We start from the raw sequence: 17,194 nt of genomic DNA, 5'->3' as shown, positions 1-17,194 counted from the left end.
CCCCGGCAGCCCCGCGACTCCGGTACGGGCCTTGTCCCTGAAGCCCCCGTCTCTTGATCCATTTCATCGCTTCTTCTGGCCATGTTTTAGGTGGACCTTTCCAAAGACATCCAGCACTGGGAGTCCCTGAAGCCTGAGGAGAAGTACTTCATTTCTCACGTCCTCGCCTTCTTTGCTGCCAGCGATGGCATCGTCAATGAAAACTTGGTAAGTATGTAGGAACAGTCCTGACAGAAACATCGCTTTGTGAAGTGAAGGTAACCACATAACTACATGTTTGACGTGCTTGCTGGCTGATCTAGCCTGTTCGCTAATCAGCGAATTGGGGTTGCTTTTGTAAGCCACAAGTTTGCCCACTCCCCGTGGGGCACTGAGCATTGCCTTACAGTAACACTTGGCTGGTTCAGAGCCCGTGTTCTGCTTCTGTCCTCTCAGTCCTCTTTTCCCTAGTCGGGGATAAGTAAAACTAAGAAGTTTTCCCGTTTCTCTTGGGGCCAAAGAATAACTCATGACTTGAAGCTGTGAGGGGCTACTGCTCTTCATACTGCTGTTAATAATCCACATGTCTGGAATTAATCTGAAGAGGATTCTGTGGGCTGAGCAAGAGCTGTTCTAGATATCATCAATGCCTCTAATCTGCAAATTAGTTATAAATGCTTTTGCAAACACTCATTTTCAGTCAAGAAGTACAAATCACAGAAGCTCGTTGTTTCTATGGCTTCCAGATTGCCATGGAAAATATACATTCAGAAATGTACAGTCTTCTTATTGACACCTACATTAAAGATTCTAAAGAGAGGTTCGTATCTCTTGACGATGAAAAGTTCAAAACTCTTTAAGAGTTGAGGTTTAAATGATGCATATCAGTCACTCTCTGACTTTAAGGTTAATTTTAGGATTTAAACTAGATTTATATAAAATACCACTGCTGCTTAAGAGCAGCTGTGCTTCAGAATACCTTTCTCCTCTGAAGTGTATGAGCAAGAACTCGCTTAGATTAAGAGTGAAACTGAAACCACTTAATACTGAAATAAAGGAATGAAACTGTAAAAGATGGCCAGTCAAATAAGGGGAGTATATTAAATTACAGTAAGCACTCATACGGGGGACCCTTGCACCTAGTAGAAAGCTATGTAGGAAAGTTTCTCTGAGAATGATACCACTTTTATTAAAATGTCATCTCTCAAACCCAATGCATTTAGTTAACAGCTAGCGTTTTTATATAGCATTACTTACTCACTTGACTATTTTGCTTGGGAGGGGGAAAAAGCATGTCACGTTTGCCAAAAAGTGGCTTTTGGTCTTGATTAAAAATAAAACCAGAGTGTAAAAGTTTCATAACAAGATGAATCAATTCAAGAATGGTATCTTAAAACTAAACACAGGGCTTTGAGCAGTCCGGACTGAGTTATTCTGATGTCTTGTCAGACCAGCACCCTGTTGAGAGAAATGTCATGTATTGCAATGCTATTTGCAGTCTAGATATATTTAATTGCTGCTACTTTATAGAAATCTGACCATGTCATTTCTACTCTGAGATGCTTAATTCCAGTAAATGTTTAAGGAAGAACTGCTTACATGAGAGCTCTGGTGCCTTGCCACTGGAAAGCAGAGGCTGGTTAATCTGCAGTTTTGAAAGCCTTGTCAAGTACAACACTTGATATTGTCATGGGAATTCATATGAACTGGTGTTGATATGATGAGTAGGTGATGAAAAGGTAGTTGATGGGTACAAATAGAGCTAGACTGGTGCAAAATAAGATGGAGAAGGAGACTTAATTACAGGGTAAAGGTGCAGAGCACTTGTAAGTGAACAAGACCATCTATGGCAGTGAATGCTTATTGTACTAGTTGTGCTGATGTCTGATCCTAATGAGTTTTATCCTTCTCAGGGAATTTCTTTTTAATGCTATTGAAACGTTACCATGTGTTAAAAAGAAGGCTGACTGGGCCATGCGCTGGATTGGGGACAAGAAAGCAACATATGGTGAGTACATCTATTGGAAGCAAAGTGAAATTCCTTCCCTAAAAAAGATGGAGGAACCACCATTTCTCCAGACTTCACAGTTCACAGGGAGAGTACCTGCCCTCCAGTATAAGATACTGGTATAATTCTGGAGGTGAAGAAAATAATTTTTGTCTTGCAAATGAGCTACTGATGTGAATCTTTGTAAAATTGCAGGCATTTTGAGTAATGTTAGCTCATGTGGCAATCTTCATATGCCTGGCTATATGATCAAATTGAAAATTGCTGTCATGTGTCCAGAATTGTACTGGCCATCTATCTCCAGGAGACACGTACCGTTGGAGGCTCTAGCTCCTCTGCCTTACTGATTCTTGATGTCTAGCCTCAAAGGTGAGATGAGATGGTACAGATCGTTATTTCACTAGTACACTAGTATTAAAGTGTTCTTCATGGCCAAAGTCCCTTACTTAATCAAAGATGAGCAGACACTGACTTAAACCAGCTGCTAAAATGACTGCTCTTTTTCAGTGTGCAATCTTTGAAAAAGGATGGTATTGATGGTTAACCTGGGGGAAGGAGCCTTGGCTTCAGCTACTTAGTAGCTACTCTAATTATTTTTCACTTCCTCTCATGTTTAAGAGTTTTGCTTAATGACCAGAAGCCTTTACTGTAATAGTTTTTAAGGACAGGCTATAACACACTTGAGCAGAAACTTTTTCATTCTCCTTGGAGGATGCAGTTCACTGCTCTATTTGCAGCTTCTGGGTATTAATCCTGTTAAGTTTTCTGTGTGATGTTAACTACCAATCTTTTCTTAACAGGAGAACGCGTAGTAGCTTTTGCAGCAGTGGAAGGAATTTTCTTTTCTGGCTCTTTTGCATCAATTTTTTGGCTGAAGAAAAGAGGATTAATGCCTGGACTCACTTTTTCTAACGAACTCATCAGTAGAGATGAGGTATGCATCAAATTCTAGCAGTTAAGATGGTAATGTGCCACAGTAGCTCAAAGTAATGATATTCAGCTGGAACCTATATTTTAAAACAGGAGTATGTTTAGAAACAGGCAGTCTATAAAGCTCACTAAAGTGTGTAAATGTGTCATCGTGGATCTTAGAGAATGAATGAACTTGGCATTTTACTCCCTCTAAAATAGTTCAAGGGTTCTTACCAACTCTTGCACTCAGTATACTTTGACATTTGGAGCAAGTGCAGCTGGTACTGGCTGAACTCGCTGATGCCTCCTTCTGGTTAGGCAGAAAGTTGTCTGTAGATAACACTAAATAATGTGGCAAGTGCAAAGATGGTGCCTAGATATTGGGCTATTTTTTCTGTGCTGCTGATTTGAGTGGCTCTTTTAAATCAGTATTCCTGAAATAATTTTCTGAAACTTCTTTGCAGGGTTTGCACTGTGATTTTGCCTGCCTCATGTTCAAGCACTTGGTACGCAAACCATCAGAGGAGAGAGTAAAGGAAATCATCATGAATGCTGTTCTCATAGAACAGGTAATAGTCTGCTCCTTGTTTAGAACTTGATAGCAATTAAGCAGAAAGCTGGGGAGCTGTTGGGTATAAAATTAACCTAGACAGTACAAAGTGAATACCAGTTTCTGTACATAAAGTGCTTCTATTATCTGCAGGAATTCTTGACGGAGGCACTGCCTGTAAAGCTGATTGGCATGAACTGCACTTTAATGAAACAGTACATAGAGTTTGTAGCAGACCGGCTTATGTTGGAACTGGGATTTAACAAGGTAAGGCTCTAATACACTGAATCTTTCATGGGGAAAAGATAATATTAAGCTTAATTTCCTCCAGAAACCCAAATTCTAAAATGGCTGCAGCAATATTGGTCTAACTTGTAAAACCATTTAGCAGTCCTGCTGCTAGATCCTGTTTGGAGACCCACAGAAGGAAAAGCAAAAGCATGCTATGGAAAAACAGCTATATAAGAGTTGCTGTGCTTCTGTTCACTGCAGCTAAGAGACAGGAACAAATACACTAGAGAAGACTTGAGGCAGAGTTTTTTGTTCACTACATAGTAAGCTTGCTGCTGTTGTCATAGAGTCCTTCCAGCTGATCTCTAATGCTCTCACGTATTCAAGATGTGAGCACCTGTAGTGACTATAGAATTGCCTTTGCATTTCAGATATACAAAGCAGAGAATCCTTTTGACTTCATGGAAAACATCTCTCTGGAAGGCAAGACCAATTTCTTTGAGAAACGAGTAGGTGAATATCAGAGGATGGGAGTCATGTCGAAGCCCACAGACAACTCTTTCACCCTGGATGCGGAATTTTAAAGGAACTGAGACCATATGAGTTAGTGTGTACGCTCCCCTGTTTACAGGGAAACCTTAAGTATATTCAGCCAGTGTGACTTGATTCCTGTACTAAAATCCCACTCTTGAAAAGTGTGGTGATATTGGTACTTTTCAGGAGGCTGGTGTAGCTCCAGCAGTAAAATCCCTTTTTATTAGACATTGCCAATGTTTAATTCATAGAATGTTTAGATGTACCTCTTACAACATATGCTACTCCATTTTGTGGAAGATATGGGCACCTTCCTTCTGCAAGATGGGAGGTTATGAGCAGTGACCACTAGCTTCTGCTGTTCTCCCCATAAACAAAGGAGCAGTTGAGAAATTCTGGTCTTAAATTCGCTGAATACGCTGCAGAAAACCCTGGAGGCAACTGCATGACCTCACTGCTTTCTTAGCAGGTTTTAAGTTTACCTTTTTTACTATTGTTTTAATAGTTTGTACATAAACCTGGCACTTTAATGTTTAAAATAAAGAACTGTCTTGTAATACTCAACAATAGTAAAATGCAAGTCTAAATCTTTGGACTTTTGCAACCTAACCTTTCATGACTTGTGCTTCTTTCTGGGTATGTAACTTAAGTGGTGCTGTGAATCAAACTATTGATTTTGAAATCTTATGAAGAACAGGAAGAAACTTGGTATGGAAGGTGAAGAAAATCTGGATATTCTGGGTACTAAAAAAAACCCATGTAGCTGGCTTCTGGACTTAATTGCTTTTTCTTTAATATCTGGGAACAGTATTTCATACAATAGTAAAGAGCTGGTTGGATTCAGCATTTTACTGGCTTCAGTGCCACAATGGGCAAAGCTATGTGTTAATTTCCTTCTGAATTGCAGACTTTCTGAGGAAATGCAAGTTCTGCAGGAAATAGCTGCTTAGTCATGTGGTTGAGTAGATGTCAAATGAAATTGCTATGCTTAGCTCTGACTTTCAGATTGACTGCACTGAACGGATGGTGTTTCAGGGTAAATTCAGCTAATTCAGGCTGGAGCAGTATTCTTAGCTTCTGCATCATGCAGTTAAGTTTTGGTTTTAATACATAACAGTGAAAACAAAGTACGTGCTGCAACATTGTCACTCCACACTAAACACGGAGCAACAGGGATGAGCATGCTTAATATAACTTTGGTAAGTGCATGCGGTCTGTGAAGGAGTTCCCTATGGTCTCAGATTAGAGTCCCTGCAAATGATTGCAGTGAGACTAAACAACAATGGGTAGACTGAAACTAGCTACTGCCTTGATGTACAAAAAGGAGTTTATTCCATAATCTAATCTAACACCTAGCTAACAAGGACTGTCCTGTAAGTCTGCCTTTCTTCCTCAGATGTAGTTGATAATGGAAAATTTTATAGAACTTAAAGCATTTACTTGAAAGAAAACAATGCTAGAGTTTGCTTCTTTCTGCTAAAGTGCTTCTTCTTTTGAAGAATGGTGCTTCTTTGAGAGATGCTCCCTTGGTATAAAATTAACTGCCTTGTTGGTCTTTGCCCCTTTGCTCTTGATTGCACTGAAGGTGACGGTGTGTGACTGTTCCTCCCCGGGGTCTGTGAAGCTAGCAGGATGTGCACATTTCCAAGGCTATCCTAGGGAGAAAAAAAATAATTAAAAGATCCCAAGCCCCACAGTCTGGAATTCATTCTTAACAGATGGCTCTCTAATGTCCCTGCAGCACTGATGTTGGTAACAGGGCAGTGATTGCAGTGGTCTGAGAACAATATATTAGGAACTGGAATAAGGACATGTTAAGTTGGATAGTCAGACACATAATTTTGAAGCACTGAAACTTAATGCTTGTTTTTAAACTTAGGCAGGTTTCTGGCTAAATATCAGCGTTGTGTTCTCAGCAAATTGGGCTTTGTGCTTTTGCTTGGCTTCTCTTAGCAGTCAAAGCTTTGATCAAATTAAGTGGTACAAAGCATCAGAACTCACGGTGTAGGGCTATGTTTAGAGCATAAATGAGACAGTAATAACGTAGTGAGATCAGTTTGGACCTAAGTATGATTTAGCAGCATTCAATTTATATTCAAATTTGTTAATTATATACTTTAGTAATGTAGAAAAAGGGTAAGGTTTGTCTAATCTATGAGTAGGGTCTAGCTATATTACAGCTATCTCTTCGCACTTGATTCTTAATATGTGCCAAGGATCAATATATGGAAATGATTAGGGCAAAAAGCTTTAATTTGTTATCCTTAATTCTTGGACATATGAACTGGAACTGTATTTTCAACATAACACAGAAGGACTATTTGGAATGGATGTGTGATGGCTAAGTAATCATTTGTGATGGCAGGTAGAAAGAATGTCCCTTTTAGCCAAGCATTGCTCTTATAGGGTAATAGATACTGCAGACATGGACATATTAGGGAGAGATTAGATAGGAATTAGAAGTGATTCAACAAGAGAATAAGACTTGATGTGGCTTGTATTAAGCTTATCCTGGTGCCACTGATGTCTAAATGCCTGCTTAGTTTTGGTTTGTGTACTTGCTATAATGCAAATCAGTTTTTAATGTATAGTCTGGAGAAAAGGTACGCATCTGGTCCCACCTATTTTAATTCTCAGTTCTCCCAAAGATTTAAATGTCTTGCTGTTGCTTAGTTTGCATAGATCATGTCCAAGTCTTGATAAAGTACTTGTTTACTGAAAATGGGTTACTTTCCAATTCAACTGAGATGCTAGTTGTTTTGACACTTGATCCCCTTAAGCATTGAGGAGATAACAATCTCTTATTTCTTTCCAAAAAATAAACTAATACTCTGAAAAATAAGTTTCAGTAAAAATTTAAGTGACCCTTTGGAATACTTTTTGGGATGGAGTTTGGAGAACCAGGAGAGATTTGAAGCGAAGTAATGAAAGTGCTGACTTTTTTATCCATGTACAAACCAGAACAGCTGTCTAGTAGGGGTTCTGGCACAGTAATTGCTGCAAGTGAAAAGCAATTAGGGCTAGTAGAGGGAAAAAATACTGAGGGATAAGTAAAACCGGATACGTTTGGTGGTGCAATACTCTGATGTCTGTCATTAATTGATGCAGAACTGATCCCTAGCTATCCCCTGTGTTTTTTATTGCTGTTAAAATTAATGGCTCTTGATAGCAGCAGATAAAATGGAAGAACAGTAATGTCAAGCATAGTTTCTCTTGTTATATTTATTTCCTACTGTAATTTGTTAAAAAAACCAATTGCCTGGGTTCAGGTAAGAGAGCTTCCATGACTCTGATAGATTTTTCACTTCAGGTTACATGTCAAATGTTGAAAAACTTAGGTGATGTGGAGGAGTAAGAGCAGCAGCCTAATGTCAGCCTTGTCCTCGGGAAGCAACTGCAATGTTAGTGTAATGACAAAAAGAAAATCCCCAGATTTCTCAAATTTCCTGGAGTGATTACAGCAATTTGTGCCCAGAAGAGGTCAGAGAACAGTTGCAGCTGCTCATGCCTGCAGCAGGGCACAACCAGCCTGCAAATCTGAAGGCATATTAACAGGCTGGTGTGATCCCTGAAGGGTAATGGCTTCCTCTGCACCAGTCAATAATCAGAAACTTTGCCTGGCAGAAAGCAGTAAATGAACAGAGTTGAGCTCATTCAAAGCCTACTTCTCAGTTGGCTCATTTTATTTTAAGCTGTTGATTACCTCTTGGTGCTTTGGCATCTCTTTTTGTGCATAATGAATTATGAGAAGTAAATGCTTTCATCAGGAAGGATTTGAGAGTTACGGAGAGCTAAGTCTTGTGTCCTATTTGATGGATGGCTATTTTTTTGTTAGGAATTCATCCCTTAGGAGCATTACTGAGATCCTATGATCCGCATAGCACAGACAGTCATTTAGTTTCTGTGGTAAAACAGTCTTTACATGGAGAATGGCTGAAAGATTAAGCTAACAGGAAAAAAGTGATACGTGTCAGGTCCTTGTGTCAGTTAGTGGTTTTACTTTTAAAGTTATGCCCAACCGATCTTTGAAGTAATGATAATATCGCTACTTCCTGAGCCTGCAGAGAAATGGGGGAGAAAACTTTTTATCCCCTTAGAGTGTATTGCAGATTTCAATGATGAGATCTTACTGACATTGTTGATCAGCAGAAAAATGGTGTTTGGGCATGTGCTCCTACAGCTAGCTGTGGGACACTGGTGGGGTGAAGAAGGAATACCAGTTTTCATTCCCACATCTGGGTGTTACTGGTGCTCTGCTGGGTATCAGCTGAAAAACCTGTGTTGCCATCGTGATCCAGAGATAAGGCCAAGCAAACAGCAAATCCCACACATTGACTGGCCACCACAGCCGTGGCATTGGCTCCTGACTTTAGGTTTCTCCCACACCACACTGTGCTTTTGAATCTGCTGGAGAAGAGAGCTTAAAGGTGAGTGCTTCACGCTCCAGAAGAACGGGTTGTATTAAAACCCTCCCTGCTGTGGATGCTTATCCTCTTTCTACAAATACAGATTCTGAGGTGCATCAGGGTAAAGGAATTTGAAATTAAAACCTTTTCTTCCCCCTGCCGTTAGCCACTTTTTTTAAACTTCAAATTAAACTTCAAATATATAGAGAAAAATATCTTAGTGGAATGGTTTTGCAATTCTTTTCAATAACCAAAACCCTCTTCTGCTTTTTCCCTGGTTATAATACAGTGTGTAGTTCGTGCCACAGGAAATGTTGCTTTGTTCATCAGATGAAGATTACAGTGAGTTACCAGGAGATGCTTAAGCCATACAGCACTTGGGAGCGTTTGCCTGATGCTGAACAGTTGTGTGTTGAGGTTTTTCTTTTGGCCTAAGGGTGAAGACTCTGGTGCTGGATACACACTGGTGTTTCTGAGATGCAGACTGGGGAAAAAAGCATCCCAGGCCAGTTTCTGCTACCAGTTACTGGTAAGTAATTTGTATTTTCCAAGTATTGTAGGATTTAACTTAAAGTAGGGGGGAGTTTGCAGTTCTTAGGTGTCCAAATATTGGGAGTGCTGAGCTTCTAAAAAAGTTGAGCTGTCTGTTTCTGTTCTCTTTGGGGTTAGGGACTGCTGCTACTTCTGTCACAGCTTCTCATATTGTGAAGTGCTGCTGACATAATCCAGGATGGCTTGGGCGGTCTTTGCTCCCCCTTGGATCAGGCCTAACAGTGTGGTAGAGTTTATTTTTTGCTAGATCCTCATTTTAATGAGGATCTAGCAAATGGATTGTCAGGTAACTAAGCCAGTTCATGGCATCCAAATGAGTAGTGGGGTAACTAAGCCAGTCTGCTAAATCAGTCATTTAAAGACTGAGGGTTTGGCCCCAGAGGAAGGTGCTTGCAGGTATTTTTTGCAGATGGACTAATATTTAGGCAAACCAGTTCTTGCAGTGTAAGTATGTCCTGGGTATGTTCCTGGAGAAAGTGTACCTCCAGATCCCTGGCTCCAAAGGTGCTGCTTGCGCTAGAGCACCAGGGGAGGACAGTGGAGTGACTCTTTTCCATTCATTTCAAAGTCCCACTTGATGCTCATCTGCAGCTTCGACCAGTTACACAGCATTTTATTTCCTATTTTGCTCGACTTCTCTGACACCTTTAGCCACATTGCCAGGCGTTTTTCCTATCCTTCTAGGTAGGGAGCTGCCTACCTTGCTTGTCCTTGCTGTCCGAATCCAGCTCCTAGATGCTCTCCAAGGTGTTACCCCAGTGATCTAGCTCAGAGGCAGTTGCAAGCTCATGTAGATCTAGGTCAGACAACAGCAAACACCAAGCCCTGCTTTGCCTGCGTCATCTAGCATCCTTCCGCAGCCTTGTGCACTGCCAGGGACTGCAGAGAGTCTGCCTTGTGAGCAGTGTTGGCCAAAGCTTTCCTGCTTCCCGTTGGAAGACGCTGCCTCATTAAAATGAAAATATTTTGTCAGAATTTCTCTGAAATACTCAACTGGCAAAATCCTGATGTGATTCAAAATCAAGATGAATCATTTGGCTTCAGCAGTGTTTCTTGCGGTGACTTTATCACTTCCTTTGTGCTCTTTTATGTAATTATTTTGTTTTGATGTGATCCAGGAGCTTTCAGCAAGTGTGTTTGTGTCAGTGCTTCAGAATGGATCTCTATCCTCCCAGCCCTGGATCTCTGCTCTGGGAGACATTGAAATGTGTTTTCCCAATTCAGGACACAAATAAATGGCAGTGTTGGAGTTGCCACCTGCTTTAGTTAAATCTCGGTTCTGTAAGTAGCAGAGGATATGCTGACAGCTGGATTTCCATACACCTCTGTCTCTCCTTGGTATTTAATTGAATGCTTTATCTCTTCTTTTAATTTATTTTCAGGGTGATGCTAACATGACCCCCCAAAAAGAAAACCCAAACCCTACATTTCTCTGCTTTAAAAGTTAACATTCAGCAGACAGCAGTGACTTGGCAGGGAAGCTGTGGAGCAATGAGCAGTCATTAGATGAATGTGAGAAGCAGGGTTTCGAGGCAGGGAGTGTATTAGAAATGAGCATTTCACAGTAGAGAAATGTTAGCTGGGCCAAGCATTTAGTGACTGTTCTGGCTGTAAATTTCTGTGATGCCACTTAAATGCAATCTCAGCTATAAGGAGGACTGAAATGTAATTCACTCCTAAAAGGAATAGAAATATTAATTATATATTGGATTCTGTAATAACTTTAAGCAGAATGCACTGTAGGTTTATTTGAAGGCTTAGCAATAACTTTGCTGTTTCAATTACTGCTTCTGAAAATTGTATCTCATTCTATTGATATAACTATTACAGTTGCTCTTGATAAAACTGTAAATATGTACAGATATACAGACTTTGGAAAAGTTACTCTGATCTGGGTTTATTGCCGCGTGTGAACTAAGACTGGCAAACATTGGGCAACCTAACAGGATTATTCTTTAATACACATTTCCATAAAATGTTTATCCCTTGTCAAATTGAAAAGCTATTTACTATGCTAAGTAGGCTAATTTTATGATAAGTTTTTAATCTTGCCACCTTTCCATTATTTAGCTGTGATACTGCATTTCCCACCACTAAATCCCTGGGATTATACATGAAATAGGATGGCTGGGTTGCATTTAAATTAAAATAAAAACGTTTCAAATAAAATGTTAAATATTGCTGTGTAGATATTCAAGAAGCAGATGTAATTTCACCACTTATATCCTCAAATAACACATGCAAAACCAGATTGAAACACATTTAAATCTGCCTATACACTCAAGCATAGATCTTCAGGCTCCCCAGGGGGGAGTGAATTTTGTGTGACTTAAGGAAAGTTGTTCACAATGATGGAGTAATTTTGCTTGAAGGAGCCATTTAGGAATGGGCTTTCCAAAAACCATCACTTGACTGGTCCCAGTGGTCATGTTGAGGTGAGCAGGCAGGGACTGGTTGACACGGTGCTGCTATGCCCCTTGGGGTGGCACATCTGGTTCTGGAGGAGATCTCCAGGCAGAGAGATGGTGTGCTCCCATGACCTGCCATCCCCTCCTCTTGCCTGTACGCATACTGTTTCTCTGCTAGCTCAAATGTTATTTCTCTTCGAGTTAGGCCCCTGCCACAACAGTTAATCTAAAATCTTATTTTGGAGTAATTTGTGCTGGATTGCATGTTACCTATTGCAGGCACTACATCTGGCTGTCACCAGGGGGCTCCTTGGTAAAGAAAGCAACAGCTGCTCCAGCAGTTCAGGTGACAGTGCCAGGTACCAGGTGACTGTCACAGGGGGGAAAGCTGGGCTGCTGGGGCTTTCCTGCTCTGTGTGAATATAAGTATGGCCCGTATTCGTTTGCTTACTGAGTGCAGGCAACAGATTACAGGTGCAAATCCTGCTCTGCACAAGATTTTGTAGCAGACTTTCTCCTTCAATGTGGTTCGAGCTGCCAGGTTTTTTGGGGGAACTACCTGTTCTGCAGCATGGGTGCTTCTCTTGTAACCTCACAGACATGGGACTCCATGGAAGTGTATCATACATGCTTAATTCACTGTGCAACATGGCAGCTGAGGATGGGAATGGTTTTCTAGTAGATGTGCCATGTGTTTTAGTGAATGCCAGAATTCTGTTAGTGCTTTCTTGCACCCACTGCTCTGGGTGCCCTTTCTGGACTGTGCTGAGCTCTTTTTTGGGATGCTGGGGCTGTAGCAAACAAGCAGAATAGCTGCTGTAGAGAAGGACTTCTCAGGATGCAACCACAAGTGCCCTCAGCAGGGAGAGATCCTAATGTCTGTAATCTTGACTTCTTCCCTCAGGAATCAGGGTCATGTCTCTTCCTTCCAGCCTTCAGCAGATAAAAACCAATCCAAGCAGAAAGGTGGATTTAATGGGGTGGATGCGAGGGTGTGTTGAGAAGAGAGCCAGAGAGGGGCTCTTTGTTTTGTCCTGCAAATCCTCTAATTGGGGTTGGTTCTCAGCTCAGGGTAGTGTCAGTCCAGGAATAATTTATATCAGGTGCAATCACACAGAGAATTGAGGATGAGGTGTTAAAGGTGGGTTTAGTAGGTCTGAACATTGGTGCATGCCCTCCCTCTGCTGCTGAACAAAGCACTAGGTGATATTTAACCCAGGTGGAAGGCAGTTTTCATTTCCAGTGGCTTCACCTGGTGCATTTGACTTGCTGAGAAAACCATGTATTGCTGTGCTGGTAGTTCATTGTGCTATAAACTGAGATGTCACGTCTTCTGAACAACTGCAGGGGGTTCCCTATGGTGTGGTTATGCAGATGGCTTTGAGGACCAAGCCTGTGTTCATACAGGTGCCGGCATGGGGTGATGCCGGAGATGTGGCTGCTAGCAGGGGACGGAGCCGGCTGCAGTGTGGTGCCCAACCTCAGCTTTTCCTGCTGCAGCCCCACCACACCTGAGCACAGCAGCATCTGCCTCTGAATGTGGCTTGTACCTACACCCATCCAGGAAAAATTCTCCAGCAGTCAGCAAGTGTGGGTCAGAGCTGCCACAAACGCCTAGCTGTGAAAACTCAGGAAGAGTTTCTCCTGGCTTAGGTGAGCCCTTCAAACCGTTTTATTTGAGGTCAGTTGTGCCCTGCTCATCACATATTAAAACCATAAAAGGTTTATCTTGTGTCCTACACATGTAAATGGGTAAAATCCAACTACAAATGCCATGGTAACAGGCTGAAGCAATACAGTCTGCAGTGCTGCAGGTGCTGCGCCTACAGCCGCCCTAGGTAATCGCTGTGCTTTGTTGATAAAGCATGGGGTTGTGAGTCTCACTCTAAATATTTGCCAGAAAGTTTGCTCGGGAATGGTGAGTATTATGACACAGGATAGCTAAAAATAGAGCTCTCACTGGTAATTTTTCGGTCTTTGGTTTCACAGTGTGAGATGTGATTTTCAGAAGAGCTGTACATCTGTGTTTCCCACCCCCCCTCCATTCAATCACAGCATCTTTGCAAATCAGGCCTTTTGTGCCTCCCAAAATCAAGTTCTTAAATAAAATAGAAGAGAGTAGAGTGATGGGGAAAAAAATAGATCTTGAAGTCATACTAGCAAGGGTACTATTATGGGGGCTGTTATGCCCCATGCTTCATCTTAGAGTTCACTGAAGGGAGATTGGAAAGGATGTCTCACCTTTGTGTAGGACTTGGAAACTAGGTTCACGGGCTTTTCAAGTTGTTTGTGCCGAAGAGAGACAAGAGACTCATCAAGAGGAACAAGCGGGCTACTGTGAACCACAAATGACTTGATCCTGCCCTTGCTGAAGTGAATGGCACAACCTGGTATTGTCCGTAATGAGGGCGAGAGCAGGCTGTGAGGCTCTTGCAAACCCTACCCTAATTAACTAACCGCTGCCCTAATGTTTCCCAGGAGCTTGGGGTGATGCTCTGTTGTGTGCTGCGGGAGCCCACTTGGTCCTGAGGCTTTGCAAATCCTGTTCAAGACCTCCTGAGAGGTGAGTTAAAAACATTAATTTTTCTTAAAAGAAAAAAGCCTTTTTTGCTTTGGGAGCCCTGAGAGCCTTGTATGGTAAGGAAGCTGCTCCTCACTTTGTGCTGGAGGCTCTGCTGAGGCGGAGAACAGGCTCAGCATTGTTTTGCTGTGGGCTGGCATGGGCTGATCTGTCCTTCTGTCCATCCGTTTACCATGAATATCTTTTCCCCCTGGGCCTGGGGACAAGGGCCCTTCCCCTCATGGGGAAGGGTCAGGCTTTGAGCTGGAAAGGGGTGTAGCACCCTTAAATTTTTCTGCTGGGGGTGAAAACTTCAGTTCTTCAGAGCCAGGAGCCACGTGAGTGGTGAGTGAATTTCAGGCAATTAATGCTTGAGGGCATCTGCTTGGATGGGTGTGAGATGCAGGTTTGGGAGATGCAGGAGTGTGCACCAGCAGCTGGTCCCCTGTGCTGGGCTGAAGGTGTGTAGAGCTGCTCCATCTTCAGATGCGTGTCCCGCCTGGCCAGGCATGTTACACAGGCTGCACATGCAGGTCACCTGTGTGGGGCTGGAGATCATCCCCCTGTCTGCAGAAGGCTCTTCCCGCATAGCTGGGGGAATAGGGACAGCAGCGGTCTGGGATATGGGATTGACTGTGCAAGATGGTAAATAGTATGTTTTGTGGGATGTTTTGCAACCTTAGCTCTGGGATCTTTGCTCCTGAGGTCTGGGCCTCTAGATCTCTGCTTTAAAATAGTGCTAACTTGCAGGAAAATTTGAGCCTATGTGTCAAATGAACAAGACTTTCTGAACTACTGACCCTGTAAGAATGGCCTGGAGGGCATGGACTTCTGATTCACACCTGACTAGCGATGATCCATCCGGCCATGTAGGATAACCTTGCTGGAAGTATGTATGGGTGGGGAGTTAATCTGCCTCTTCCACATGGGGGATGGATGGATGTTTTATCGCGGTCTTTCAGGGAGTGGAGATGGTAATAAAAGCCACCGTCCCCAGGCAGAATGCCATATTTCTCTCTGCATATCGCTATTTATTTTGCTGGTGTTTCAGTAACTATTTCAAAATAATGGTTTCTTTAATTATGTATACCTTAAGGATCAAAGAAGGTTTTGTTTTGCCTAGTTATGGCAACAGCTGGATGAGTCAGAAGAACAATTGCCAGTGCCATCAGAGGAACCTTGATATTTCTAACAGGAAGTTTATAATTAAACTGAATCACCATCATGTCATTTGTGTTACCCAGACCCATGTGTCCGAAAGATATTATTAGCCTTACTCGCATTACAGGGCTGTGGCTCCCTCCGCAGAGCTGAAGATTGCTAATGCTTGGTTTTTTCGTTGGCTCTGCTTGTGGTGCTGATGCCTCGGAATAGGACTTGAGGTGTGGAAGCTGCAGGTCAGCGCTGAAGCATGATGGTATGTGTCCTTAGCTGGGGTTTCAGTGTGGGTACAGCCTCTCTGCATGATACTTTGGGTACAGATTCCTGAAAGGGTGGATTGTTTTTCTTTCTTGGAAGCCCAGAAGAAGCTCCCACCCGCCCCGGGTATCTTCTAGACCTTTTCTCAAAATCAGGCACTTGTTGCTAAGTCTTCACTTTTCAAGAGGCTTCCTGTACTGTCTGCAAAAAGAGTAATTTCCCATAAGGCAGCCACATTTTCTTGGTGTTGATCTTAATTAGGATAAGTATATGACAAATAATGTTGCCTTTAAAATTAATGAATAATTTCCCCAAACAGTTGTTAATTATCACATAAAGCCACTGCCCTCAGTCTTTATTGACACGGTATAGAAAATTTTTAAATATCAGACTGTCGAAGGGATATTTATTCATCTTGGGCAAAGAGCTGCTGGCATGGAGCAGGCATGTGGCAGCGTGACAAGCAAGTGCCACATGTGAGTTGTCCTGGGATTAGTTTCATCTAAGTTTCCCTGCCTATGGCAGAGAAATTTGTATCTGGGCTGGTAACCCCAGGCTCCCATTAGAGTTGATGAAGGGGAAGAGGCATCTGACTGGTGTCAGACACCAGCTTCCAGAGGGATGGGAGGTGCCTGACAAGTGCTGTTTCTTTTAATGGATGGCACAGGCAATCTTGGTGACTAACTCCTGTTTTGGCATTTACATCTGGTCAGATGAATTCCAGCTTTAGAGAGCTGGAATCACATCATGTCTCTGATGCATCTGAAGCTTGTGGGCTTTGTAAATGTAAAAAGTGCCGCTCAGCTGCTGGTCCCTTGCATCACGCTGGGGTCCAGCCTGTCCTCCGCCGGTTCCCTCTTTTGTGCCTCACTCAACCTTTTCCAGACCTTTGAGTGGGCACTCTGTTTTCTGCTTAATCCCCGGAGTTATGTGATTGCTAAAGAGTGGCGAACCCAAGGAGGGCGGCTTACACTAACACGCCGGACAGTGAGTGGCAGGCAGGAATGGTGTAAGCCCCTACAGCCAAATCCAGCCCTGTCCATCTGTCAGAGCTGCTCTCCATAGATTCCCAGGTTATCGCTGAGTTTTGAAAGGCTGCCTGTTGTCCTGGGCTGGGAGCTGCCGCAGCCTGGTTTCAGCAAAGGTAAATAGAGAGGCATAGAGAAGGCATTCATGCGACAGCCATTTGGATAGGAATGAGAGCATCATACTATCTACTGAAACCCACAGTCATATATGGGCTCCTCGCATCACTTCACTTGTCAAGTTCATGAGTGCCTGTCTCCTGAATTTGCCTCTTTTGTTGCTGATCTCATCTGTTATGCTTTTTGTTTTGTGTTTTTATTTCCTCTTTGCGTGACCTGTTTTCCTTCTGTCTCTCCCCTATGCTTGCTCCCTCCCACCTTGCCCTGATGTTCTGCTTGACGTGGTGTCAAAGCAGCTGAAATGAAGAGTGCAAGCGATGTGGTGTTCATGTTGATTTTTTTTGTTTGATGCTTGTGTCTGCAAAATGTGGCTGAAAGAGAAGAAAGGGGTGTTGGAGCATCTCTGCCCAGGTGGGTGCAGGCAGTCCTGAGCTCGCAAGGAGCAGATTCTCAAGCTGTGTCTGTATTCATGCAGGTTGGTACCTGAGCT

At 42.6% G+C, this 17,194-nt stretch overlaps 1 protein-coding gene across 1 annotated transcript; it reads left to right on the top strand.

Moving 5' to 3' along the window:
* Positions 1-90: 90 nt before the first annotated feature.
* LOC104070504 (ribonucleoside-diphosphate reductase subunit M2) lies at positions 91-4,546 on the top strand (the record flags this gene model as incomplete). Its single annotated transcript, XM_009578751.1, has 7 exons — positions 91-216; positions 675-799; positions 1,893-1,987; positions 2,788-2,921; positions 3,364-3,468; positions 3,603-3,716; positions 4,112-4,546. Coding segments are annotated over 7 exons (852 nt in total), but the record flags the coding sequence as incomplete, so codon positions are not given.
* Between the last annotated feature and the right edge of the window lie 12,648 nt (positions 4,547-17,194).

Source organism: Fulmarus glacialis, unplaced genomic scaffold (assembly GCF_000690835.1).
Source record: "Fulmarus glacialis isolate BGI_N327 unplaced genomic scaffold, ASM69083v1 scaffold10685, whole genome shotgun sequence".
NCBI classification, from domain to species: Eukaryota; Metazoa; Chordata; class Aves; order Procellariiformes; family Procellariidae; genus Fulmarus; species Fulmarus glacialis.
Note: the sequence above shows the minus strand (reverse complement) of the source record. Positions and strands in the feature narration are given on the sequence as shown.